This window comes from Halichoeres trimaculatus, unplaced genomic scaffold (genome assembly GCF_033239565.1).
Source record: "Halichoeres trimaculatus isolate MK-OKI-2021-1 unplaced genomic scaffold, fHalTri1.1 fHalTri1_scaffold_2, whole genome shotgun sequence".
In the NCBI taxonomy this organism is placed as follows: Eukaryota; Metazoa; Chordata; class Actinopteri; order Labriformes; family Labridae; genus Halichoeres; species Halichoeres trimaculatus.
Window position 1 is genome coordinate 33,891,116 of NW_027437180.1, and position 27,930 is coordinate 33,919,045.

General features: G+C 40.1%; 1 protein-coding gene across 3 annotated transcripts in view; it reads left to right on the forward strand.

Moving 5' to 3' along the window:
• Positions 1-27,889, forward strand: part of rhbdl3 (rhomboid, veinlet-like 3 (Drosophila)) — an 85,053-nt gene extending 57,164 nt beyond the window's left edge. For 2 of the 3 annotated variants that reach the window (XM_074697135.1, XM_074697127.1), the window contains 6 exons: positions 5,861-6,085; positions 7,480-7,628; positions 15,588-15,700; positions 23,375-23,475; positions 24,062-24,122; positions 26,012-27,887. In XM_074697135.1, coding sequence (XP_074553236.1) covers positions 5,861-6,085; positions 7,480-7,628; positions 15,588-15,700; positions 23,375-23,475; positions 24,062-24,122; positions 26,012-26,283 — 921 coding nt within the window. In that variant the 3' untranslated portion in view covers positions 26,284-27,887. Of the gene's footprint in view, positions 1-5,860; positions 6,086-7,479; positions 7,629-15,587; positions 15,701-23,374; positions 23,476-24,061; positions 24,123-26,011 lie in introns of all 3 variants that reach the window. The other variant, XM_074697144.1, reaches the window with a different exon arrangement.
• Positions 27,890-27,930: the final 41 nt, after the last annotated feature.

A 27,930-nucleotide genomic window follows, 5' to 3' on the forward strand; every position in this document is an offset into this window, starting at 1 on the left:
CATTTTTGCACCTGCACTTCAGTGTTTGCAGTGCTCAGCATGCCTTTTTTTGATGCCACGCTCACAGAGTTGAAAATAGTTCGACCTTTGACACACAGCTATACGCTCACCAATGTCACTTTTGCAAGCCTAGCAAGCAAAATCACCAAGGGGCATCCTCCTGTATCATATCCATCAATAACAACGCTACACGAGAAACTTATGAGAGCTGTTATGTCAAGATGTTAGCAGAAGCTCCAGACCTGCTGCTAAAGCTAGGATAAGACTTGAATACTTTCAAGTTATAGGACAATTTCTTGGACGTATTTTTTATAGAGCAGAGTGATTTAGGTCAGACTCTAAGGTCACTTCCAAAGGAAGCAGAAGTGCTGCCAATCAGGTGTAAATTAGGGCGCGGTCACACTTTCCATTCAAATCATGCCGTACTCAAGCATGAGTGCCCCCCCTGCAGTGCCGTTGATAGCGCTGGAGAGAACAGCCAGCAGTCACACTACTCCTACTCCGACTTTTTGGCTTATGCTGAGTCGTTTTGGTCTGACAAAGCCCTCCAGCACTCCCCGCTAGAGGAGCCATTGCAAGCTTATATGTCATGGATCATACCTTATGTCTGCATGCTTGTGCTTGTACATGAAGCATAGACTGTGTAAAACATGGATGTAGTCTCCTCTACGTCACCCGTCTGTTTCTGAAACGGTAAATGAAGCATATCAGCTATCGCGGCCATATTGGTAGTGGCAAGGGCTTTGCATACAGCTATAGGGCGCCTGTCAGTCATGTGGCCTGAGCTGTGCCTCTGATTGGGCGAGCTCATGATCTTAATATCCTCTGACTCGCCGAGTTAGAAAAAAATTCACCCCCTGTTCTGCATGTGCTGATGGTAAAATTAGCGATTCAGACAGGAGACGTTTTTTGAACCAGGCTGTAAATAGGTTAATTTCTGCTTTGAAAACAGCTTTTTTTGGCTTGGTGTGTATGTGACTTCCAGAGCCAGCCTCAAGTGGACACTTGAGGAACAGCGGATTTTAGCACATCTACATTGTCTCATATTTTTAGACTGGAGGTTGCCGCTTGGCATGAAGTGAACTGTGCTGAAGCCCACCTCCCCCAGTAGTCACACTAGCCAAACAAACTTGTAGCGTATTCAAGCATGTTTGAGGTACCTGATTGGTGGCACCTTTGGGAACCAGAATTTCAAAACTGGTTTAGGTTTTCATGCCATAGAAAATCCAGATACTGAAAAGTTGGGAGAACTATAATTGCCTAATTAGTTGAAAAGAAAAAAAAAAGCGACAGTCACCTTTCAGTGTCCTCTGAAAGCTGGAGACAGCACACCATCTAAGTCTCGTATCTCGCTGACACACAAAATCATTAGTCTAATGTAGACTGGTATTAGCAGTTTTGGTGCGAATTGAAGTTTCTTTTTGAACAGCAAAACCGAATCAAATCAACTTGACAACCCTATGAGGTTTGCTCTTGAACAGGTGGCCTTGGTTCGAACCAAAGACTGAATAATTAATGGACATAGTTTCCCTGACGCTACCCATCTCTTTCTAAAACAGAGTTTTGAAGCATATTGGCTATCGCGGCCATATTGGAAGTGACGGGGGCTTCGAGTACAGCTATAGGGCGCCCGTCAGTCATGTGAGCTGAGCTGTGCCTCTGATTGGGTGAGCTCACCATCTTAATATTCTCTTAACTGAGGAATAAAAAAACAGATTTGGTTTTTATGAATGAATGAATGCCATGGTGTACACATTCGTGATGCCAGGTTAAAAATTTTCTTCCTGTTATGTCCACCTTCAAACTGAGCTTTGCATGCATCAGAGTTTTAAAGCAGAGCTGTTTGGAGTCTGAATTAAAGCCTTTATTGTGTTGGCTAAATAAAACAGCACTCTGCAGCTTGCTTACAATAATAACGCCAAGGGTTTGACGAATGGTTGCATTACTCAGGTGTCCTTAGTTTTACTATGTAGTGAATCGTTGTGATAAAAACGGCACTCTCCAGCTTCTTACTCCTTCTTTTTCAGCCGTCTTCATCTCTTCCTCCGTCTGATTCTTTTCCAAGGTTTCTACTTTCTCTCTCTGTCTCTTTCTTTAGGCTGTGTTTTTTTTTTTCATTGATCAAACTGTGAAATTGTCTCTCGCTGGCTGAACACCCATTCGTCCCCTTCACCTCCTTTCTGCTCCCTCTCCCTCTCCTCTTTTTGCCAGTGGGTAAACAGACAGAACGTCATTTTGTCTTTTGTGTTGTACAAAGAGCAGAGGAATTGCAGTCACTTCACACGAAGAATTGACTGTCTTTATGGAGCACGGCTGCCCAGGGGAGGTCTGTGGTCTGTGTGTTTGTGTGTGTGTGAGTGAGTGTGTGTGTCTGGAAGTGGCCATGGTAACCCGTAATCACTTTCCCACAGCTCTGACATGAAGCCTGAAATAATTGGCTTTTTCTGAAGTTTATCTCCAAACAGTGATACATGCAGAGTCACCCAAAGTCTCATTAAGCAGAGCCAGAGGAGCCATCAGCTCACCGTTCATACACAGATTTTGTTGATATTCTCTTTCATATCTGTTTTCACATCACTTTCTTCTCCTTCTTGTGACTATTGCTTTGATTTCCTGACTCAAAGAGGAGAAAATGTTTGTTCTGAGACGTGTGTTTGTCTTCAAATAGGAATGTTTCTTATTTCTCTGATAAGTCACTGCTTATATAAACCTGATCAGAAACCTTAATACACAACAGCCTGCTCAGACAAATACATTTTATTGGACAAGAGGCTTTTAATAAGTGGTTTTATAATATACAACATCACCAACACTTTTAAGTATGCATGTCACTTCACATCAGCCAGGTGTTTTAAATACTATCAGCTTGTATCACAGAAGAGTCATGGGTGAACGGACGGAAGGATTATTTTCACATCCTTTTCACTAGGACTCACACCATCCAGTATCCTGGTATTGCCACAAGAAGTCAGGGTGAGCCAGTAGTATTCATACAATTTGTCGGCCTCCCCTAGATCCATGTTCAATTTGTCTCAGCTTCATTATGGTTTAACACCGATTCAGGACAGCTAGAGTTACATGACCAAGGGTTTTGAGCCGCCCCTCGTTCATGTCATCTTAAGCCCTGTTTCCACCAGGCAGTTCAGTTCAATCCATGTCGGCACTGCACACATTTTATTGACCCTACTGTAGGGGTGGCAGACTTGACTGATCCGATCTTGGAAGGTGGAGCTACAACACTGCAGACCGTTGATTGGTCAAAACAATCATCACTTACCGTGCGACAGCGGCTGTATTTCTCCCGGCAGCACACAGTCTTCTCTGAAATAAGGCTTGATTGTAACAAAGGGCTACATGCCAATCACAAAGACAACATTTTTTCTTCTTCGTTGGATTTAGCAGGGTACACTGTGTTGCACTGCTATGGCGTCACACTATTACTTAACTGATGCAGCTACCGGTATCCGGCTTACATACCGCCTACCACAAGGGGGCACGATTGGCTGTGGAAACACAAACAGGACCAGACTTAACCAAGCCAACCCTTACCAAACCATACTGATCTAAACTGGACTGTTTGGTTGAAATAGGGCTTTAAACAACCCCTGAAAACCTTGAACATGTTGACTCTAAAGATGGCTCTGCTCATTATGTCGGTTGTTGTTGCAATTCAGTAAAATCCCATCTAGTGTCGGTGTTTTATTCTAGTCTTTATTCTTGGTGCCTTCTTTCTCAATCTGCTCTCTGTAAATTGATGCTTCTTGCTCTGGTAACTGGTCAAAAACAAAATGCTTGAGTCTTGCAGCTGACACTAGGGCTGGGCGATTATGGTAAAAATAAGAATCCAGATTTTTTTAAGTGATATTGAAATCACAATTAATATACACAATTATTCATTTATTCAGAAACTTCAGTACTGATTTAAACACAACTTTAAAGAACCAGCAAGTGGCACATACAGTATTATTGATACACATAAGTCACACACACTCGCTGTGGCTGCACATGGAACACAGAAGAGCTACGAAGCACAGGAACTTGCATACATCTACACTGTGTGGCATATTAATTGTTTTTCTTCGATTATATTGTATTTATGGTTGTCAGATGGCAAAATTGAAATCGCGATTAAAATCCAATTAATTGTCCAGCCCTAGCTGACACTCAATGAGCAGAGCCAGAAGAAGTTCACACACTGACTAAAAATGAAGAATAGAGTGGAGACGGACCTGACACAGATCTGGTGGAATTTGGTCATTAATCTTTATGCACATGGAGATGCCTCATGCTTTTATGTCATACCCTCTACTCTCCTTTTCTTGATGAGTAAACTTCATATTCTGAAGAACACATGTGAATGATTAACTCTTAAAAAGTAAGAGGTATACGCTTTCCTGAAACTCACTGGAAATTCTCAGGACTGCTCATGTGTCGAAGGCCATGCTTAAATGAGCAAGAGCTCAAGAAAATACTGGAACTAGCTGAGCTGGCAGAGCCAAATGAATGCTGAAATAAACCAAAGGTGACTGTTTTTGCCTTAATCTATGACACCACATTCTGCTTGTTGAGGAAGATTTGAGTAGAAAATATATTATTTCTCTGCTGAAACCAATATTATATCATAAATCCATATTTTTACAGCAACTGCTTCTGCTGTTAACAAGCACACTTGTGATTTTTGCCACAGAATAACATCCTCTATCTGACATATCTGGGCTTCCTGTGACCCACAATAAGAGAGCTGAGTTATAGGGTGTGACACAAACAGAGCTTGGGAGGGGGGACAAAAACACTGAATCGTCATATAAGATCTTTATAAAGAAAGAAAAGGCGAAAACCTTTTTCTTTTGATTCAGGGATTCAACCTGCAATTCCATTCTTTATTGTCCACCAAAGTTTATAATCACATTTTAAACAACACAGATCTGATATCTCTTGGTTTGTCTTTATTGTTCCCTCACATGTTTTTCTTCTCATATTCATACTGTGCATCTTTAGTGTATTCCTGATCTTCCTGCATCTTGTGCATGTATTATCAAACACATGGGGTGATTTAATTAGTCAAATGATTTTTTGAGTGGTTGAAAATCATAATCATTAAATGCAAAGTTCTGCTCAAACCAGAAGCTAACCCATCCCTTGGCATTTCTCTCATTAGTGCTCTGTTTAAATGTCACGGACGCGTTTCATTTAAAGATTCTCTGTGTGATCTTTAAGTGACTTAATTCACTTTGTGAATGAATATTATTTACAACAAATTTAGAAAGAACTGACCTTCATTAATTATCCCCGGAGATATTAGTTTGTGTAATTACAGCTTATACTCTCTGTGGTGAAAGATGGTGACAAAATAAGAAGCCCACTCTGTGATATTGTGACAGCTCTTCTATAGAAACGATTCAGTAAAGATGATTTAAATAGAAGCAGAGAGATTATATCACGATGTATTAAAAGATCCTCAAGATCCCTCATCACTGTGAATGACTAATTATGAGTGCCATAGCCTGAAACAGACAGACTCATAAATGCCTGAGTATAAACTCTGGATGGAAGGATGTAAAGGAGGGTTTGGAGGTTGCTAAGTGACACTGCAGGCATTCTGTTGCCATGTGCCAGGTGGGAGGGGCCTGGTGTGGAGGAATGTGTTTGTATTTGGGAGCCGTGTTTACCCAGAGTACCCATGTGAAGAGGCTCCAGCTGTACATGGAGAAGTTTATGAATATAAATTAAGCAGTAAGGTATCTCAGAGTGGTGAATAAAAGGACTCTGCTGAAAAACAGGATGGATGGTTCATCCTTTCTCTCCATCTCGCCTTGTGATAATCACCTTCTCCCTTTCTCCTCTCCTCCTCCTCCCTCAGATGAGCAACAAGCGCTCCAACAGTTTCCGGAGGGCCATCCTGCAGGGCAGCAGGCAGCTGAAAGGCTGCAGTCTCAGAGACGAGGTGGGCCTAGGGCTGCCCCAGAGGCTTGTCCGGCACGTTGCTTATGAGACGCTGCCCCGCGAGGTTGATCGCAAGTGGTACTTTGACAGCTACACCTACTGCCCGCCTCCCTGGCTGATCCTGGTTATCACAATAGCTGAGGTAAATATTTAGAAATACAAGGCTGATATCATCACCCTATTAAAGGTCCCATACTATGCTCCTTTTCTGCAGTTTATTATGGATCATTGATGTCTTCATGAAATGGTAGTAACATGTTTTGGTCCAAAAAGCCAATAAATCAAGCACAGCAGCATTGTTTCCAGGCTCTCATAGCCCCTCTGTTCAGAACACTCTGATTTAGTGGGCGTGACCTTCATATGTAAATGAGCCACCGCTGATACCGCCCCGCTCTCCCGCGTCACTGAGAGCGGCGCCATGAGCTCCGAGTGCACAATGTTTAGAAAACAGCGAAGCTCGTTTACCGTAACATTACAGGCTAAAACAACAGGCTGACCGCAGCTAAAGTTAGCAAGTTTCTTCTCCTTAATTTTTTTGAATTGGCAGACTGAATGCAGCTTGGGCAGAGTGCTGCCCCCACAGTTTGAAGACATAACTGCATTTAAGGGATGTCCCATTTATAAGTCACGAAATAGCCCTTAACACTGGATTTTGAGTGTCACTGAGATTGAGGGTTAAGAATGAGGGTTAAGATTGAGGGTTAAGGGTGGAATTGGAATTCACCCAAAATTACTACACAGCATTATCCCCTAGCCTTATGATAGTAAACCTAATCACTCACCAGTAGAAACTGATTCAAGAATAATGTTTACAGCTTATTCTGCACTTAAGTTTCCGTTTCTTCTTGAAGCAGCAGCCATCATGTAGGCTTGTTAAATTGCCCAAGACACACATTTTTGACTTAGGCTAGAAAATAAAATGGCCTAAGTCACTCTCTTGATATAGGGCATTTTTCTATAGGGCATAAAAGGAATGATCCTTTTCGCTTAAGCTTTAAGCAATTTTACCAGATATGAACAGCATTATCAAGTGATGATTTTAGTAAAAAACTCATTTTTGTCAAAAAATGACTTTGGCCATTATTTTAATAGGGTGACAATATGTTTTCTGTTTTGTCCCCTCTTTCACCACCTGTAGCTCTAAGGGTTGTCAGCTGCAAAAACAGCTCCAACCTAGTGCTGTTGGCAAAATTGCAATTACAATAGGCTGTGCATGCAAGTCATACTTAAAAAAACTGACCAAGAAACCTTGAAGTTTAATCATGACATGATATTTTTCTGTGTTACTTAGTCTGGTTAAAAAGCAGCATAACCGTCAAAAAGTGGTAAAGAACATCAGAAGTTAGTAAGGGTGTGTTTTATCAAGAAAACCCACAAATTGGGAAAATAACCCTGCTCTGAGAAAAATTTTGATCTGATCAAAGTTTGTTTTCAGGGTTGAACTAATTACCAGAGACATTTGTTTATGTTTAATGTACGATACGTACATAATCCCTGGAATCACACGTCTGTATTTGTCTGTTTGTGCTCCTCCAGGTTGCCGTCTTCATGTATTACGGGTTCCAGCTGGACCGCCTGGTCCTGCAGGTGTCCAGCCCGTCTTTCTTAAAGAGCCCCTTACCCTACCACCCCCAGCTGCGGGCCCAGGCCTGGAGATACCTCAGCTACATTTTCATGCACACCGGGTGAGTTCAGATCACACCACTGGTTTCTAATTATGAGCTTTAGGCTGTGCTGCACTTCCTGAGGTCACAGTTGGGTGTTTTTCTCTGTCAGCGTACATATTTTGGATGCTGGAAATGTCTCAATGACGCTTTTCGCATGACCTGCATTCCTCCACTGCCGTCTTGTAGCATCAGTCTCGTGCGAACAAACTATAGGTGCTGCGTATCTGAGACGTATCAGGGTATTTTTGCTTGTGGTATTTAAAAAATCCAGTGACTTCTTCTGGATTTCATTAACAAAAATACCACCACTTACAACTTAATTAATTTTCAGTGAAGCTCACTTGCTGAAGGCGATAATACCCTTTTTCAGTCAGGGATGCAAAATGCAGATAAGCCAGAGGAAAATGGGGATTGTGGAGGAACTGTGAGCTGCTAATGAGTCTTTGGATGTAGTTCATAATTCTTAGTTAATTCACTTGATGTAAAGTTACAAAACAAATAAACTAGACAGAATTAATCACACAGGCTTCCCAGAAGAATTAGGTTTAAAACAACCAATTATTATTGGATTATTGGTATAATATGTATAAGCTGCTGTCATCTGAGGGCAGGGCACATTTTTCTCATTAATTGCTTGTGTTTTCTAAAACAAACCTCAAAATGAATCACAGATTTAATAATCATTTAATAAAACCAACATACTTCTTCAACATCTTCTCTCCTCCCCTCTCCTTTACGTCCTCATCAGACTCTTTTATTATCAGCTCAGGCCAGGTCATTCAGCTTTAATTATCCTCCTGGGTAAATGTAGTCTCTGGCAATAGAGAGAGGTAATAAAATGGTAATTTAATTAGGAGAACCATGAGGTGTTGGGCTATCGGGGGGAGAGGGATGACAGTGTACTGATAAAAGATGAGCTGGAAGGAACATGTGGAAAGATGAAGGGAGGGAGAGATGTTTAACATGCATTGATTACACAGGAACAGAATCCTCATGAGAAAAGTGTCTGTGTGAATTTATCCAATCTGAGAGCAGAAATTAGTGCAAGTTTTGACACATCTCTTGAACAGTTCACACAAATTTAAACAAAATAAAAGAAAATCTCTTTTCCAAGTACCTTTTTTACTTGATGCATTAACAGCACAGTTTTCCTAAAAATATAAGCATCTTTAATTCAGTCATGCATCTTAGCGATGATACTTTCAGCCACTTAGTGACGAGATGGTGCAAAAGTCAGCAAGCATTGAAACTTTTAGACTTATTTAGTCTGTCTTTGATGTAGGGTTTTTATAACTCAGTAACTTAAATGTTCTTTGATCTTGATGTTTTATTGATGCATTTATATTTTAAAGTCTGTCTATTAAGACTTCAAACTTGGTGAACTGCACTCACTGTATGATTTTAAGTAGAACTTGAATGATTTGGCGGCAGATGCATCTGTCTGCAGATGTTTTGTTTAATGTATCTAGTTACATTTTGGATGCTGGAGGTAGTTGTTATGTGTACTAGCATATTGGTATTTTTAGTGCTTTTATTGACTCATAACTTTGATTCTTACCATTTATATTCATTCATTTTATTTAGCTATCGTCTTATTATTAATTTATTTTCTTTAAAAAATATATTATTAAAGTTGTGCATTCATGGATATTCAGGGTTATGGAAAATTCAGTGACTTAGGTTTTGATTTGTTTTCCCCTTTTCTTTTTTCTCTACTATGCTAATCCAAAAAAACACGCTAGAACCAAAGACTGCAGAATTAATGGATTAGTCTCCCTGACGTCACCCGTTTGATTCTGTAACAGATTTTTGAAGCAGATCGGCTGGTGCAGCCATATTGGAAGTGGGGTGAGCTTTGAGTCTCCACACTAACGCTGCAGGGTGCCCATCAGTCCTGACCTGAGCTGTCCCTCTGATTGAACGAACTTGTGACTTCGATATCTTCTAAATTGCAGAGTTACAAAAAAAATCACTACTGAAACAATGTGTGCAGATAATGAAATTACCAATGCACATGGGAGATTTTTGCACTAAGCTGTTAATTGTTAATTTCTGCTCTAAAAACTGCTTTTTTGGCTTGGTGTGTATGTGACTTCTAATACTTCAAGAGCCAACCTCAAGTGGACACTCAAGAACCAGCAGATTTTAGCACTTCCACCTTTTCCAATATTTTTTAGACTGGAGGTTGCTGCTTGCCTGGAACCCACATTTGTCGACAGAGATGCCAGTCAGGATTTCACATTCTCTCTTTTATAGCATCAGATGACTCATTGAAACTAAATTTCCCAGAAAAATGAATGCTAACTTATTAATCAGCATGTAAATAAGCAACTTTCAGTACAAAAAAAACTTGAAATTTTATTTGACATTTGTTTTAGTTTCCCTGTTCCATGTGCTAACATTGAGGATGTGAGCTTTATGACCTATACTGCAGCCGGACAGCAGAGGGAGCTCTCAAAGTTTTGACTTCAATCTGAGGAAATGAGCGCATCAGTCTCCCTTAAATCTTTTGTGTATACTTTGTCATCATTCTATATTATTTTTTGGGTCGTTTTTTTCAACGACTGTTAAGCACTGCTTGAGCTGCATTTGTTGTTTCTATGGAACATGCTCAATCAATACAAATCGATTGATTGATGGACTCATCGATTGAATGAATGATTGACTGGTCACCATGGCTCTTGGGTGGTATATGCGCTCTTTCATTCTGTTCACATGCACCTTTTTTGCCACAATGGCTCTTTTTGTCACTCAGTTTGTGCAACAGGTTGATGCAGATTCAGCCTTAATGATCCCTCTTCTCCAAATGGCAGTTTGCCTCTTTTGTAATTCCTTGCTCAGTGAAACTAGCCGCCAAAATTTAATTTGGTTTAAGTAATGTTAACTTCAAAGGGTAAATACTGCCAATAAGCTGACACTGTTTTTCAGAAGACTGCAGGGCTAATCAAAAAAGTTGTTTTGAGTGATTCAAGAAGTGTAAAAAGTAGACGTCTGGCTCATAACTGATCCTTTGGTGTGGTGATGCAGAGAAACATAAGTCATTACATCCTGGCTCATCTAACTTCTTCTGCTCATTAGCGAATGCTGACACATGAAGACATTTAGATATGTTTTAAATCCCTAGAAATGTGAGTGTGCAAATGTTTGGTGCATCAGCTTATGTAGTTAGTATATGTCAAACCAGGTAGTGCTAAAGTTTGGTGATCGAAGAAGAAAAAAGTTAGACTTCAGAGTTTATTTACTGATGAAATGGTTATAACCAAGGTTATATTAGTTAACTAAAACGAAACCAAAAAGGAAAACTAAAATGTAAAATACATTGCAGTTAACTCAAACTAATAAAAACTAGAAAAGAAAACAAAAACGATAAGTAAACTAAAACTGTATCTTGTGTTCACAAAACTAACTGAAACTAACTAAAATGATGGACAAAATTCCCCTAGTTATAGTTTTTGATAATATTAATAGCCTTTAGGATTTAAATTAATCCGACACATTTACCCAACCAATTCTAGACAGTTTTAGGCAGTTGTCAGTGCCACACAGCACCATCATAGGGACGTACTGGGACAAGCTTGTTTACTGCACTGACTGTGCAGTAAACTGTGGGCTGTGCTGCTACGAAACGTAGAGGAGCAATGAATCAGAGCATCTGTAATAGTTTAATTGTTACAGAGTCCAAGTTTTTATTTATTGAAGCTCATATTATATTGTTTTTTTTATATAATTTATGTTAATATTATTTTTATGTAATTTATGTCAACATTATTTTATATAATTTATGTTTATATTTTTTATACTATGTTTATATTATTTTCATGTGTTTAAGGCAGCAGCCAACAGTTCAGTATCAGCACTGACTGAGCAGTGAGCACTATGTTGGACTTGAAAATAAACAGTATGACAAAATATTTACTCTGACCTTTTTGAATCCTGCTCCTGGTTAATAAGGTATGAAAAACTAAAACTAAACTAAAACTTAAGTAAAACTAAACTAAAACTAAGCCTTGTTGCAAAAATCAAAACTAAATGAAAACTAGAATTCCTGCTCTAAAACTAATTAAAACTAAACTGTAATGGAAAATAAAATGTCAAAACTAACTAAAACTAAACTATAATGAAAAATCCAAAACTATTATAACCTTGGTTATAACCTTTAAAAGAAGTCAAGAAAATGAACCAGGGGCATGATACTGCAAAGTCACTCACACAGACACACACACACACACACACATACTCACACAAATTCTCTCATACTCATCTATAAACCATGTAATCCCATCAAAAGCTCAGTTAAACTGATCCCTCCCAATTCTCAACACTAAAACAGAGTGTAAATATTGGCCCCAAAACATCTCTCAGTGGAGCGTTTATGTAGACTTACTCTCACACTCTGGCTCTCTGTCTCTCTTTGTGCTTTTTCCATCTCTCTTTTATTCTTCGAGTCCCACAAAAACTGTGTCTGCAGCAGCTGTGAAAACTTCAGGAAGATTAGCTTCCTGCAAGATTAAACCCGGACTTCAATGAGTCTAATGCAGCAGAAGATTTCTTTTCCCGGTTGCATTATTTTGTCCTGCTTTTGTCCACATCTCATTACCATGAGAAGTGTTTCCTAAAATACATGAAAATGTCACAGTTCCAGTTTGTGCGTGACATGTCACCGCATTTAGCGTGTGGTTTTCTTTATTTGGCAGCCCGAGCTGTGCACCTCATGCATCCCAGACCTTCAAGTTCACAGGGTTCAGAGCTTTCATCGTGCGGTTAACTGAGATACCGCTGCAGTTTGATAAACCCTTGATAAAAAAATAATCATAGAAAATTAAACAGAGCTTTTGTTCATCACCCTGAAATAAAACTGAGGTCATGGGGACACAATGGGAGCTCTCACGGGTATCTGCAGATCTGCCTGACGGTGCAGACTGACCCTCGAAGCCTCATTAGCTGCATCGAAATAGATAGCTGCTGTTATCTGAAGTAGAGTTGTCCTTCTGCATTACGACAGGCCGCTTCCTGCTGATCAATATCCCTCCATTGTGTCTCTGATCACTGGAACGATCCTCGTGCTGGCTTTGTGGTGGAGACGGCTTGGCTGTTTTCAAATTAAATAGATTATTGGCCTTGTCTTGTTTCCCCCTGTCTGTGGTGAGGAAATTATGTGTGTGTCTGTGTGTGTTGGTTGGTTTGTTTGTTTGTTTGCGGATGGCTTGTTTTCATTTCTGGGATGTAGAGCTGTCGTATTTCTTACTGTCAGCCAATCTCAAACAGACAAAGATGAGATAATTTAGACGGACGGAAAACAGGAAATGAGAAGTGATTGAAGCAAATGAGAGACAACGATGAGACGGACAGAGAGGGAAAGTAACAGGAGCTGGATTATTCAAGCTGCTGTTCTGTTGGATTCTACTGAGAATGTGTGTGTGTGTATTAAACACACTAAAGTGGGTGTAGATTTGAGGAATTTGCTGAAACAACACTCTTTTCCTTTTTTTGCACCCATGATTATGTGAATTATGTCAAATTCAGTGTGTTTCTGTGTGGGTTTGCTTCTGCCAGTGTTCATTTGTAACGTTGGAGTGCAGTGGAGTGTGTTGATGATAATCTGTTGATAGCCGTGACACTGTGTTTTGATGAAGGAGCAGATGTTCTCTGTATGTGTGTGTACGTGTGTAAGCATAATAATGTGGTCTTAAAGGAATCCGGCAGGTGTTAATGTTAAGAAAACAAGCTTCACAAATTTCACTCGGGTGATTGATCTGAGTATTACTTTCTAACTCCCGGATGAGCGATGATTTTGTGGAGGAATAAAAGGTGTTAACAGTATCTGATCCAAACAGACTGTTTGCTTCAGAATCTCCTATTGTTGTTGTTCGGCAAAGGGTTTTTTTTCTCACTTGTTATCTGTGATTTTCTCTTTTCTCTTTATTTACGGTCCTGTCTGCACCATCATTATATTCAGCGATATCTTGTTTCCCTGCCTGCACAAACATCAGCCATCAGTCACTCTTGCACAGTAGAGATAACAACCTCCATCCCTCTGCACATGGACCCCAGAATCAGATTTCAACACAGTTTTCTGTTTTATCATCATATGGTGTCAGCTTTGAGTATGTTTCCCGTCAATCACCCATATTTTACTCATGGTAGGAACTGTAGTGAACAGAGGTTATTATCAGCTCTTTGCATTGAAAGCCATTTATTATTTTCAAACTGCTTGTTTTTTTAAGTTTGCATAAAAATCTGAAAAAGTGTATCATAGGTTTAGAAATGTTTTTGTTCCATGATTTCTACTTAAAGGTAGGGTTTGCAGGAATTTTCATTACAATTTTCATAATTTCAAACTGGGCTCCTCCTCTTTGGCTCAGTGCCAGCAGCAGCACACACCCACAACCTCGGACCGTGACTAAGTGAACTCATTCAATAGCCCTGCAACCACCTGTAGCATCGCGTTTCCACTGTAGAGTGAAGATAGAGTGGACAGCGTGGCTCCGCCATTTACCATTGTACAGTTTTGAAGCCAAAATTCCCCTGTCACAGGCGCAGCCATTGTAGCAGATGTGCAGCCAGAGTCTGTGCAGTAGAGACTGTGAGGGATTCTGGGAGAATCTGAGTGGAGCCGGGTGACAAAAATAATAGTTTTTTTTTTTCTTTCAAGAGTCTAACCACTTTTTTACTCTATATCCCAAAATATTTTACAATCCAACAAAATACACAGACCGTCAGCTGTCAATCATTGTTCAACGTGACATAAAACCTCATTTTTAACCTCTTATAACTACTGAAAACAAAACTGTTCAGAAAAAAGAGGACATGAATACAAGGCAGCCAAATTATATCTTCAAACCACCAATCATCAACAATTGGACGTGAGAAACATTTCTACGAGGTGTATTAGTTTTTCAAAGTTTGACCACAGCTCATCTGGAATGACTGGAGAGCTGGATTATTTGACCTGTACTGCAGCCAGCCACCAGGGGGAGCAGTTTTTGAGGCACCCTCACTTCGAGCCAAACAAGATGATGTCCATGGTTTTTTTTTTACAGTCTATGGTTTCGACGTGGGAGAGCCGTGCACCAGACTTGGCATGTTAGCACAAGCTAATCACTGGGTTATTTGACTCATACCTACTCAGTAAAACTGGAATCGCGCTTGGTCTTGAGCTACTCTTCAAGTCAGAGTGAAAGTTGAGCCAAGCTTCCCTCTTGCTTAGTCAAAAAGCTGTATCTGTTTGCCATTTCGTTTTACTTTCAAAACATCAACATACAGGCTGGGGAGAGGGTTTGAGACAGACACATACACTGACATGTATTGAGGCCCAGAAGTGATGATTAAGCAGGATTATTCTTGTAAAATAGAACATTTTATTTTCTTTTTTTTAGGAACATTCTGCAGACTCTACCTTTAAATGTTATTTACATTATGTTGCACTGTGATCTTGATGAAGGCCATAAGCTGAAACGTGGTCTAAAATAAAGATCTTTCTGGGGTTTTGATCCTTTTTAGACATTTTTTTGTCCGCTGTTCACCTTGACAGTTGGTGAAATCATGCCAGAATCCTCTGTTTACGTCAGTTTATATGATGTGTGTTTTAATTTTCATGGTCCATGTGCTATCATGAAGGAGGGAAACTTTATGACCTATGCTGCAGCCAGTCACCAGGGGGAGCTCTGAAAGATTTGATTTCAATCTGGGGAAAGGTGGAGCTGTTTTTTTCTCACTGTCAATGAGCCTGAAAAAGTTAATTCTGTAATAAAACTTGCAGAATTTGATCACTTTATGAGTTGGTCAACAGAAATGGCTTCTCAAAAAAAGTGTTTTAGCGTCTGATATTTCTTCAGCGTTGGATATTATCTCTCTGAACTCCTCTCTATTTTCTCTCTTCATCTCTACATCTCTATAAAATGGCAAATTAATCATAGAAATGATCAATACTGAACCATGAGGTTAATTTATGAGTGTGTATGTGTGTGTGTTTTACAGGATTGAACACCTGAGCCTGAACATGGCCATGCAGCTGCTGGTGGGAGTCCCTCTGGAAATGGTCCACGGAGCCTTGAGGATCGGGCTCGTCTATGTGTGTGGTGTGCTGGCAGGTGGGTGTGTGGTCCTACATACATACACACGCACATGCAACAATTACATCCCAGTTCCTCCTCATTCAGTTTATGCATTTCCCTTCTTCACACACACTTCAGGGTGTTTCCTTTCAGCTCAACCGTTGTCCCATCTGCTTGTTGTGTGTGTTTTTATGCATTCAACAGCCTATCGGGTTTCATTTAGTGTGCGGGTGGATACTGGTCAATGAGAAAGTTCAGCGTATGTCCAGAACAGATGGCCTTGTGTTTCTGTCTCCCTACCAGACGTGATGGGATGTTGGGGGTCGTCAGCGCCCCGTCAAAGCCTCCTCATCCCCCTGCAGTCACGTACAAAAGGGCAGAGCAGGGAGAGTCATCTCAAATGGAGCTCAATTACTCACACACACACAGAGTTATAATGAGATAGGAAGGGGGTGTATGAGTTGGGGGAAGATGAATTCATAAGTGTTAATAAGGCTGAGAGTGTTTCAAGAGGGCAAAGATGGAGGAGAGAAGGTGGATGAAAATTAGGAGCAGGCGACTACAAATGAGGAAGAAAAATAAGATGTGCAGCTTTGAACAAAATGTCACCGCTCTCATCCTACTTCCTGCTCAACCTCACGAGAAGAAACTCTCAATTTTGGTGTAAACATGTTTTTCTTTACCAAATATCACAGATTAGAAAAGGTCTTCTGGTGTCAGCGAGGGTTCAACTTCTCAAAAACAAACATTTGAGGAATGACACTTTTGGCTGTGAGGCGGAATTATCTGGCTGCTTTTTGGTTGAGGGTCAGTATTTTGGGGTGTTGGAAGCTGAATGCCTTGTGGCAGGATGTGTGTGAGTGTGTGTATTGTGCATCACTTGAGTCAACAGCAGAGAGGACTGTGAGATATGAGTTGCAGCCAGTGTAATGTGGTTAAATACACATGGTGTGTGTGTGTGTGTTCAGTGACACACACCCTGGGGATACCAGCTGCAGTGGCCCGTAGCATTGACCTTACCGGGACATGAGAAGGAAAGGCACCATAAATCACACACACACACACACACACACACACACATGTGAAAACACACACATGTCTGCTGTTTTAATTAAATATCGACCAGCAGCAGAGGAGGGGAAGCATAATCTGGTTTTGTTGGCTTTCATTTTTGTGTTTTTATCTGACTTGGCTTGTTTGTAATACTTAAGCACCGGAGGGACTGTTCATGAAGTCACGATTCAATATGTGGGTTGGATGTAAGAAGCTGATATGTTATAATATTAAACACATTTCATAAATGCATTGAAAGTAAATAGGCCAAAGGGTTATGCACAGCTGATATTTTTTGGGGGGAGACGCTTGTCTCTTTGTTTAAAGATAGGACAGTGGGTTGCTCAAGAAGCTGGCAAAAAAAGGTAAATAATATGAGGCAAAGGGCTGCAGGTCGATACAACTGAGGAATTAAGAAAAACAGCCTCTAAGCATGAGGTCACATCAGGCCGAGCCAAACCGGCTCCAAAGATGAGGAGCCTCATCCCTGTGCATCACAATTTATTCAACTTCTTACGTCATTAGAAAGTGAACAGGATATAAAACAACATCTAAAGCATTAGAAGATAGTAAAATGTGACTAAATATCCGAGTAACTGTTCAGTTGGATGTATGGTTTTGTTTCAGCATTTTCAATACCTTTTTTATGTTAATGTGTATTTTCTTGAAGATTGAATCAGTCACATAACAAAGACAGAAAATGATATTGCATGCAATTGCAGGCATATTTTTTATTTAGCTCTACTTATCCATATTCTTTTGCTCTTTTTCAAAGTTAAAGGCCTTTGCACACCAGCAGCTAAGCGAATAAATTGCGTGAAATTGCGAAAAATTTGGAGGGGTCGTAGTCAATCTTTTCAACTATTCTCCAAACGATGTCTTTGTGAACGTTGTCTTTGTAGTTTTTTCATGTCTTTATTCGTAAAGAACCAGGTGCTAGGACATGAACACAATCAATGTTGAATGTTTTGGTCTGTGACTTGTCAATAACGTGTGTTTTGATTGGTTAGATGTGTACTCCTCCCAAGCATAACTTTGCAAAAATTGACCTTGGTCCGATAAAATAAAAGCTGCAATTTTGCTCAGCGAAAGAACATTGCTAATGTGAATGCTTGTTGTGAAAAACAGTAGGTTTTAAAGAAAAACATGCGAAATATTTGTGTGAAAAATATGCATCTGGTGTGCAAAGGTCTTAAGTCAGAAAAAATATGTGCATACTGTGAAATATCACAGTTAATGTACATTTAATCCTCTGTGGTGGAGGATCTTAGAGTGCAGCAAAGCATGGTGGGTAAGACCACTTAAGAAATGTGCAAACTTGTTTTCAAGGCTGTGGCTGGAAATTCACTTGGTTTGCAAGCTCAGGAATATTGATGTAATTTTCTTTGCATGTGTAAGTGTGTTGCTAGGGAACTCAAAAACTACAGGTATGAGTTTCTTTAAGTGTTCTCAAGAGGTGATTTGTATTCCAATTTTTGGTTAAATCAAATAGGTGGGTGTATTCTCACTGCATATAAAGCATTTATACTGTTCAAGTTGTATGAGAAATCAGTTTATCATTGCTTCATGATAAAACAAAAAGATGCTCCTGGTCTTGGTGGCATTTCTGTTGACATCAAAGAAAGTCTGGCTTTCTTTAAAAAAAAAAAATGTTTTCCATGATTCCCTGTGGAGCGCGGGTTGAGCTTTGTTATTGAATTTTGCCCTTTCCTGCACAAGGGATTAAATCCCCAAAGCTAGTGACCTTGGTTTCGATCTGACCCACAAATCTGGCAACACTTCAAAAACAGATGTCGGAGGAAGTGATTTTGTCTTAATTCAAGGAAAAAAGATATCGTTCGGACTTACTATGCGCCATATTCATCTGATCATTTTAAAAAACACATCTGGTTTTAAGATCATGTGTGCAAAAAAAAAATCTGTAATCTGAAATAAGAAAAATTTACTGGTTTAGCTTCTTGTACCAAGACATTTTTCTTACTTTAAGGAACTCAGCAAGCAAATTTTTCTTACCTCTTTCAGGGATATTTTAAGCATTCTGGCATTACTTTTTTTGTTTTTTAATATCTTCAAACAATTCCAAGGTAAAAACTCATGTTTATTGCATTTCTGTGCCAGACCTCAAGCTGATGCCTGATGAAGGTCTTGCACTGAAATATTGCATAAATATTTATTCTATTTGCAAGTTGGACGGTGTGCAGGTGTTTGTTTGCAGGATACCTGACCCTGCAAAGCTTTTCCTTTATCTTTTAATATTTTGAATATTAATTAATTTTTACAAATTTTTCAGATAAAGTCAGTAAGACAAGAGCACTTTCTTAGATTTCAGATTTTGCAGTGCACTGAATTCTGTCCCTACTCTCTGTATCCATTATCCTATTGCTCAGTATAGGCAGTGAAAGTAACAGCCCCTCCAAAAAAAACCTTTAAAATAAAAAAGAGAGTCTTAGTTAGGCTTAGTGACATTGTTGGATTATTTGGAGACACAAAAAGCAGAAGTGAACAGAGAGGGGCTCAGCTGGCACTCACACAGGGGGTCAAGCCAGAGGTCAGAGGTCAAGTAATGACTCAGAGAGAGGTTGATGACCCTCAGGGGCCAACACACACACACTCTGGCACTTAAATGACACAATGGACTTGAATGTAAACACAGAAGTACACGGGACGATGTAAACAAAGGAGTGACTGAGCAGGTGTCGCAACAAACAGGAACAAGTGTCGACGATCAAACAATCAAGAGAACAGGGTGTGATTTCACACTCACATGAAGATCTAATGTTGATCCAGTTCAGCTACAGAGGCAGACTCCACTGATGACTTTCTCCATCAGCTGTGCTGATGAGCTGTATCATCCCCCCTCATGTCCTCACTTCCTGCTCTGCAGTTTGGCAGAGTAGCCAAGATAAATGAGATGCCACCCTGGACTCTAAAATACAAGCCTCCTGAGGGAGTGTGAGAGACTGTGTCCTTGTGTGTGTGCGTGTGTGTGTGTGTGTGTCCTCACTAAAATAATGTTATTGAACCAAGTTGATTACAGGGATGGAGGTCAACCCTCCACCTGCACACCCTTCCTAAACTTCAGAGGTGGTGGTGTCCTGAACCAGGTGTTCCTGTGTGTGTGAGAGTGTGTGCATGTGTGTATTTGAAGAAAAAATGAGTAACATTGAGGGCTGCAAAGGGGAAACACCCTTACTTTGATTATTTAAGGTTAAACATCATTGATTGATTCTAAACTAGTTCACATTTAATTAAAACAGCAATGACTTTGCCGTTATTCTTGTCCTAATTTGCATACACAAATTAAATATAAAACAACACACACACACATATTAACTTGAGACTTGACCAGAAATGATAAAGTCACACATTTTCCCCTGTTGTCTCAGTTCCAGCCACTGAAAAGAAAAATTATTTGTCACCTAGCAGAGTTTAACGCTGTGATGCTGTTATTATACAACACCTCACTCTGCTGCGTGATCGTGCTTCTCACACCTGAGAAGGCCACAAAAGACACTCCTGCTGGATGCCAACTGCAGGCTCTTCCTCTCATTTCACTTCAAGTCTGGTTGTTATTAAAAACACACTAATAACCAGTGTGCTGAGTCTAAAGATTAATGGCAAAGATTATTTTAAGCAGACGTTTTATTTTATGAACCCATTCCAGGATAAATAAAACAGATTCATTTACACTGTTTGTATTTAGGTGAAGTATTTTCAAAATGCAAAAACTGATACCTTCACATTTTAAATTCTTCTCTGTCTTAGTTTCCATGTTTCATTCCTCAAACAAATCCAAGCTAATACCACAGTGAATGAACGCAAACACTGACAGAATGAGGCTGGTGTTAGGACGCAGGCATCAGGAGAATTCATTTTTCAGTCACGTTTGGATGAAGCATTTGTGTGTTGTAAAATTAATGCTCTTTGTTTTTGTTTTTATGTCTCTATCTTGTACCACATATGTGTTTACATATCTTCTTATGCTTGTTTCAGTGGACCAGCCGTTTTTCTCTTTCACCCCATGCTGCGCCCACTCCCTTTAATAGCACCGTGCCTGAGATGCCATGACTTATCCCATCATCCCTCCAGCATAGCTTTAGCGTTGAACCATCTGTGGTTGTGTGTGTGTTCACTTGGCTTTGTAAAATTAAGCCAAATGTCGAGTATTATTTAACTCACATAACAGGAATAGAGAAAGTTACACCATCTGCTAAATATGCTTTATTGTCAAACATGTGATTTGCTGTATTTTTACCAGCGATGGAGTAAATATTACTATTTTATTATATTATAATAATTGAATTTAATGAAGACATAATGTTTCATTTATTTATCCTTCCAAGAATATCTTTGCTCCTTTTTCGTGCTTTGCTTGAAAAGCACAGGGAGGACATGTTTCCCTTGGACTGTCCATCTTTGAGTGCTCCCATGTTTAAACTTTTGTGAGCTTGAATAGAAAAACATAGAAATGCTTGATTAAATCTTTTGTGCATGTAGTGAATAAGTACCAATGTGCAAAAGAAAAGCATGTCCCCGTTTGCACCAACACAGATTGAGAGGTTGCATTCATTTTGCATACCAACTGAGTAATTGCAGGAACAGGCCCCTGTTCATGAAGGTTTCATGAAGGCAAAGCTGTCTTTATACCATTCAGAATGGATGTTTTTGTGCACAAACGGTCCCAGGGTTAACACAGAAACTGTTTGAATTGACCAGTATGTTGGTGTCTGTCAGTTTGATCCACAAAAAGGTGGAATGGTACTATGTTCTGCAGGCTGTGGATTTAAGTCTGAACCATGTTTTACACAAAGAAAGTACCAGAACAATTTTATTTTCAGGGCTTTTATCACTTTCAAGGATCTTAAGCAACTAATACATGTTAGTACAGATGAAACAATGTATTATACATCTTAGACAGGCCACAACTAAAGTATAGTACAAGATGACGTATTGCTCAACTGGCTGAATATTGAAACATGTTGACTACACTGGGGAACACAATTTTTGTTGAGTTAGGTCTGTGGGTGTGGAATCCAAAACTGATCTCAGTTTTTCTCTATCACATCAAGTTTTTGAACTATAGGATCCCAATTTACTTAAAAAAATATGAAAAATACTTCACTTAACAGATATGTGCTTGTTTTATAAAAATGTTGAAATATTAACATGCAATGAAATATGAAAGAAACAGGCATGGCTGCAATGTTTGTTGAACACTATTATGTTTTTACAAAGGATATGGTTTCTGGAGAAGCTACAGGAGCAGACATGATCTTGAACTAGGGATGGGTACCAGATCAGGTACTTTTATAGGTACCAACTGATTTCTATTTGTAATACAGAGTATCCTATTGATTCACCTAAAACCGAATGGTACCATATTTAGGTACCTAAACGCATCCTTGTGACTGTGAGGGTGTGGAAGAGTGGGCAATTTTCCATACTGTACATGAACACAGCATTGCAAGTTTATATATTGAGAAATTCATTCATTCATTTCTGAACCACTTATCCTGTACAGGGTCGTGGGTGGCTGGAGCCTATCCCAGCTGTCATTGGGTGGGAGGCGGGGTACACCCTGGACTGGTCGCCAGCCAATCACAGGGCTGACACAGACAGACCTACAGCCATTCACTCACACACTCACACCTACAGACAATTTAGAATGTTCAATTAACCTGGTGAGCATGTTTTGGATTGTGGGAGAAAACTGGAAGACTCGGAGAGAACCCACACATGCACCGGGAGAACATGGAAACTCCACACAGAAAGGCCCACCATCCAAGCTGGGAATCAAACCGGTGACCTTCTTGCTGTGAGGCTGCAGTTCTAACTGTTGCGCCACCATAAGGCCCATATTGAGAAATGAATATGTTAAATTGAAAAATGTTGGGATTTGGTTATTAAACAAATTAATATTTAGTACCACATAAAAACACACAAAAGTACCCAAAACTGGTACCGTTGAGTACAGATACCGATCGCTAGGTACCGGGCATCTGTACCGTATTGGTGCAAATGTGAAAGGTACCCATCCCTATCTGGAACATAGGAAACATAGACCTATGTAAATAAAACTCTAAGATGGAATAGTTACAAGCTTTGAAAATTAAAAAAAATTACCCATGGTTAGAAGGTTAAGAGAAAAGCAGCACAAATCCTCTTCATTCCCATTATGCTAGCTCTCTCATGGCAGATATAGATAGTACTAACCTATTGGGAGCTGCACACACCTCTCACCGCACTGTCTCAATTGTGACTGCACAAACAAGTTACCATGTAGCTGTAGATGAGTCCAATCCTAATCAGCTGTCAAGTCTTACTACAGCTCATCAGTGGAATTTTGCTTATCTGAGGGTAAGCTGTGGAGAAAAAGCTTGATGTGCTTGAAAAAAATGTCGATTTTAATTTTGAGCAACATAAAAATCTAACGCAACAGATTTTTTTTTTCCAAATTGTTCTCCAGTGTTATAGATATAACCTCAGAAAGAGTTTCACCAAACTTCCCTTCCTTTATTATGCAGTTGTCAAAGAATTTGGTTCCCTTTCTGTGGGCTGAAATCTCACTGAGTAACTTTCCTCTTTCTGTGACAGATAAATAATAAATAATCTACTCTTTATTGATTTTACACATGTTTCTGTATCCTCCTCACTCAGGGTCTCTGGCTGTGTCCGTCACTGATATGACAGCTCCTGTGGTCGGGTCATCTGGTGGAGTTTATGCCCTGGTTTCTGCACATTTAGCCAATGTTGTAATGGTAAGTTTTCATGTGTGCGTGTGTGTGTTTGTGTGAAGGTGGTTATCACATCAGTTGTCAGGGCATTGCCTCATCATCAAAGCAGCCTGTTTTGAGGCCCAGCAGGTGCAGTTTATCTACACATGCCATACATTCCTCATATCTCCATCAGTTCCTCCTTTTTCCCAAAGAGCACAGACTGTGTTCATGTCTGACCCTCCTCTTCCTGTACACTCTGACATCTGTATCTGCTCTGTTCAATCTCCCATCTTTGAGGTCAATAGACACATAAGGCAAAACAAGCACTCAGGTGGACCTCTATTAAGTCTAATGCAACATCCTTGGGGTCAGGTGGGAGAGTGCCCTCCCTCTCAGCTGAAATCTTATTATCTAACACAGCCAGAACAGATTTGGGGTCAGTGTGTCTCTGAAGATTTTCAAATTGACGTAAATTGTGACGGAGGGCAGGATCTCATGTTATTTTTTGTCTGTAAGGAGAACTTGACCTTCCAGCTCTGTTCATTCTGTCTTCATTACGAGAACTTCAAAATATTTTTATAAATGCTCCGTCTTTTCTCCCTCTTCCTTCTCTCGTCTTCCTCTGTAGAATTGGTCGGGAATGAAGTGTCAGTTCAAGTTATTCCGGATGGCCATGGCTCTGGTTTGCAGTAAGTCTGAATAAAGACATCCTGTTTTTTCTTTCTCCATTGATTTTTATACACACATAACTTGTACTGTAAGTCTGCTTTAATGTTCATATACTAAATTATTCCTGCAGCTGAGGCTCCCCACGAGAGAACTATGGTTTTACCCAAAACACAACAGATAGGGTTAGATAACAAAGTAAATATCCATCTGTGAGTAAGCATTTCGTTATTGTTGTTTTTAAGACGCTGTATTCACATATATTTCAGTGTTAAAAGAAACAAAAGAAAGGTGAAACTGCTTGACAAAATGGTCAGCACATTTCTACAGTGTTTGATATTCAGCAAGCTGCTTACTAGAGCTTCTGACCTCTGACACGCCTAAAATAAAGAGCATGACACTGCAGAGGCAGAGTTCTGCCACTTCTCGGCTCAAAAGAGTGTTAAATTAAACTGAGTCCAAAAGGTCTGATGAAAAAAACATCAAGTTTGGAGTGGTTTGTCTCAGCCGATGTGTCTGCTCTTTACTCATGTTTTTCAGTAGAGATGAGCAAAGAGAATGTAAAAATCTCTTCCTTTGCATGTATTGTTAAATTACTGATAGTTTTATGTTAACGGGTGTCTTAATTTAAAGGTCCCATGTTATTCTCCTTTTCTGCAGTTTGATATGGATCATTGATGTCTTCATGAAATGGTAGTAATATGTTCTGGTCCAAAAAGCCAATTAATCAAGCACAGCAGCATTGTTTCCAGGCTGTCATTGCCCCTCTGTTTAGAACGCTCTGATTTAGTGGGCGTGGCCTTCATATGTAAATGAGCCGCCACTGATACCGCCCCACTCTTCCACGTCACTGAGAGTGGCGCCACGAGCTCCAAGTGCACAATGTTTAGAAAACAGCGAAGCTCGTTTACCGTAACATTACAGGCTAAAACAACAGGCTAACTGCAGCTAAAGTTAGCATCCTGAAGCTAACACAGAGACAGGTGGGACACTGAGGAAAAGCTCTTACATCTGCTCCACAGCACACAGCATTTAAAATACTCACATTTCCAGGGTCCCAGGTTTGTTGGTGGATGGTTGGTAATGTGCCTGGATTCAGGACCAGTCTATTGGCTAGCCCTCTGTTGTACTGTCCAAAGTTGGAAAAGCAGTCGGCCGTGAAGTGACGAGCACACACGTGCACAGTTTTACTGAGTGTAGCTGGCACATTTCCTTGATAAATGAACTCTAGCCACTTAGTCTTGTGTTCTTCCGAGATGGGAAGCTTGTGCATGATGGAACTATGTCTCTGTTTACAGCCAAAAACAGAGCAGTGATGGCTCTTCAACTTTTGCATTCTCCTCCCAGCTGCTGGAGAGAAATCTCTCCAGCAGCGGGAAGGGGATTGGCCGGGAGAGGGTTCAGGGTTTCTGCTCCGGTGGACCAATCAGGTCAGACTTGCTCCTGATTGGTCATAAAAGGGAATCGCTGACGTCGGCAAATCCCCCAAATCCAAACAGCTCGTTTTAGGTTAGGATTTTACTTTCACAAGCACTACTGAGTACAGGTTTTGCCATTTAATATCATTTTGTGGGCTGGGAGGAAAGCCAAAGACCCACAAATTTCACTAAAAGACTTAATAAAGTGATTTATGCATAATATGGGACCTTTAAATTTTGTGTTTAACAGTTTAAATCTTAAAGGCCCTGAGAGTATTGTGAAAGTGATACTGAGTTAATTTCACTTTTTTTTTTCTTTTTTTTTTCATTTCTGAAAGCTATTTCTCACTGTCTGTGTGCAACCCTACCACAGAATCCATTTATGGCACACAAACTGAAAGTCTCTATGAAACTTTAAAGTGTAAAGTGTCATCAGAAACTTCTCACACACCTCATTAACTCTGTGTTTTCTCTCTTCCTCTGTCTGCTTACAGTGAGCGTAGAGTTTGGACGGGCGGTGTGGCTCCGCTTCTACCCTCCAGCCTTTCCTCCCTGCCCCAACCCCAGCTTTGTGGCTCACCTGGGAGGGGTTGTCGTTGGTCTGACTCTGGGTGTAGTGGTCCTGCAGAACTACGAGCAGCGCCTCCAGGAGCAGTCCTTGTTTTGGATCTTTTTCTGTGTCTACACCTTATTTGTGCTCTGTGCTGTCTTCTGGAACATATTTGCGTATAGCTTACTAGATGTGCGACTGCCACCACCACCATGACTTGATTTAATCCCCCCGGCGGTAGATTCTTCACTGCCTGGTTAGAGTCGTTGACTCAGCCTTGAACTGAGCCTCATTGTGGAGGATCAGAGCGCGATGACAGGCAACAGCTTCTGTGGTTATTCTCATCCTGACTTCCTCAGCCCACCTGCTACCTTTCGACTGCTTACATGAAAGCTCACCTCCATCTGCTCCTTGTCTGGATCTCTGTTGGATGTTTGTCTCATGAGTATCGGCCGGAGGGGCATTTGTTGACTGCACTGCATTGACAACCACAGATCTGATTCACTCCTCTCATGGCTTAACCTTCTCTGCCTCTTCCTCCTCAGTCCAAAGGTGCCTTCACTTGGAGACGTCAGCCTGATGAAAGTATTTCTGCACAGTTGCCTCTTTCTCTGACAGTAGTGAGATCCTACAGCGTGAAACGTTGAAAATCCTGGAATCAAGCTGTATCTCTGTAATCAGTAAATGAAGTATAAGGTCACGGCTTAGTCTCTGCTTTGTCATCATTACAAGCAGCTCATTAGATTAAAAAGAAAGCAGGCTTGTTAAACCTCTCTAAGGTCCACAATTTAGAGAGAAAATAGAGTACATGAGCTACAGCAACCATCAAAGGTGATTAGGAGTTTACCATTGAGGGGAAAGTGTGGTTTTCGTATTCAGTGTTGCCTTCAGGATTATACACTTCTCTAGAGAAGGATTCATTTGAACGTTTAACTTTTATTTTTTTGTCTTTTGTGCAAGGAGTTGTACTATTGTGTGTACAGAAAAGAAGCAGAAGTGCCATTCAGTCGTTAAGCTCTGAAAAATGATGCCAAAATATGGGGAAGAGCACAGCCCCCTGAGAAGAATTTCTTTAGTGTAAGAAAACCTAATCTAATTTTCACTGTAAGGATTGAGCTGAATGTAACAAAAGATATTTGTGTTCTCTATTGAATCTTTCACTGATCACCATGGGACAACCAAAAACTGCAGTTCGATTTGTAAGTGTTCCCTTTGGGGCTTTTGGCATTTTTTCAGTGGTTGAAAATCTTGATGAAGTGTCAGTTAGCTTTTGGTTATTGAGGTAATGAATTAAGAACAGTGGGATTAAACTATGGGAACAAGTATTACCAAAAGCAGAAGAGCACATACATGCCTGACCTCGACTACAAGCAGGCTGGGGTCACTTCATTCTCACATTGGTCAACAACAGGGCGGAGAAGCAAATCGATGCTCCTTGTTAGTTCTTGTCCCAGCTGAGATTGCTAATTGATTGAACTGGATGGCAAAGAACAACCCCAGCCTGGAGCTGTGAGTCTAACTGTACTGTACTTTAACCTCATGTTACACTGGTAACTGCTTCGCACAAACATTACTATGATGTAATTATATACAGATTAATATTTTGACATGCATTGGCTGTATATTTTTTTTTACTCAGTGATATACGGATGTTGTGTAAATTGATTTGTCAGTCTGCTTTGTGATTGGTTAGCTATATTCTGTATGTATCCTATTTAAAAACTGCTAAAAGATGGTCTGGGATTGTATATAATAAGGGCTATGACAAAACAGAGTGAGGAGTAAACTGCTGATAATATTTTAACATTGTGCATATTTTGTAGATTTGATATGTACATACTGGATTACATTAAACAGTTTTAT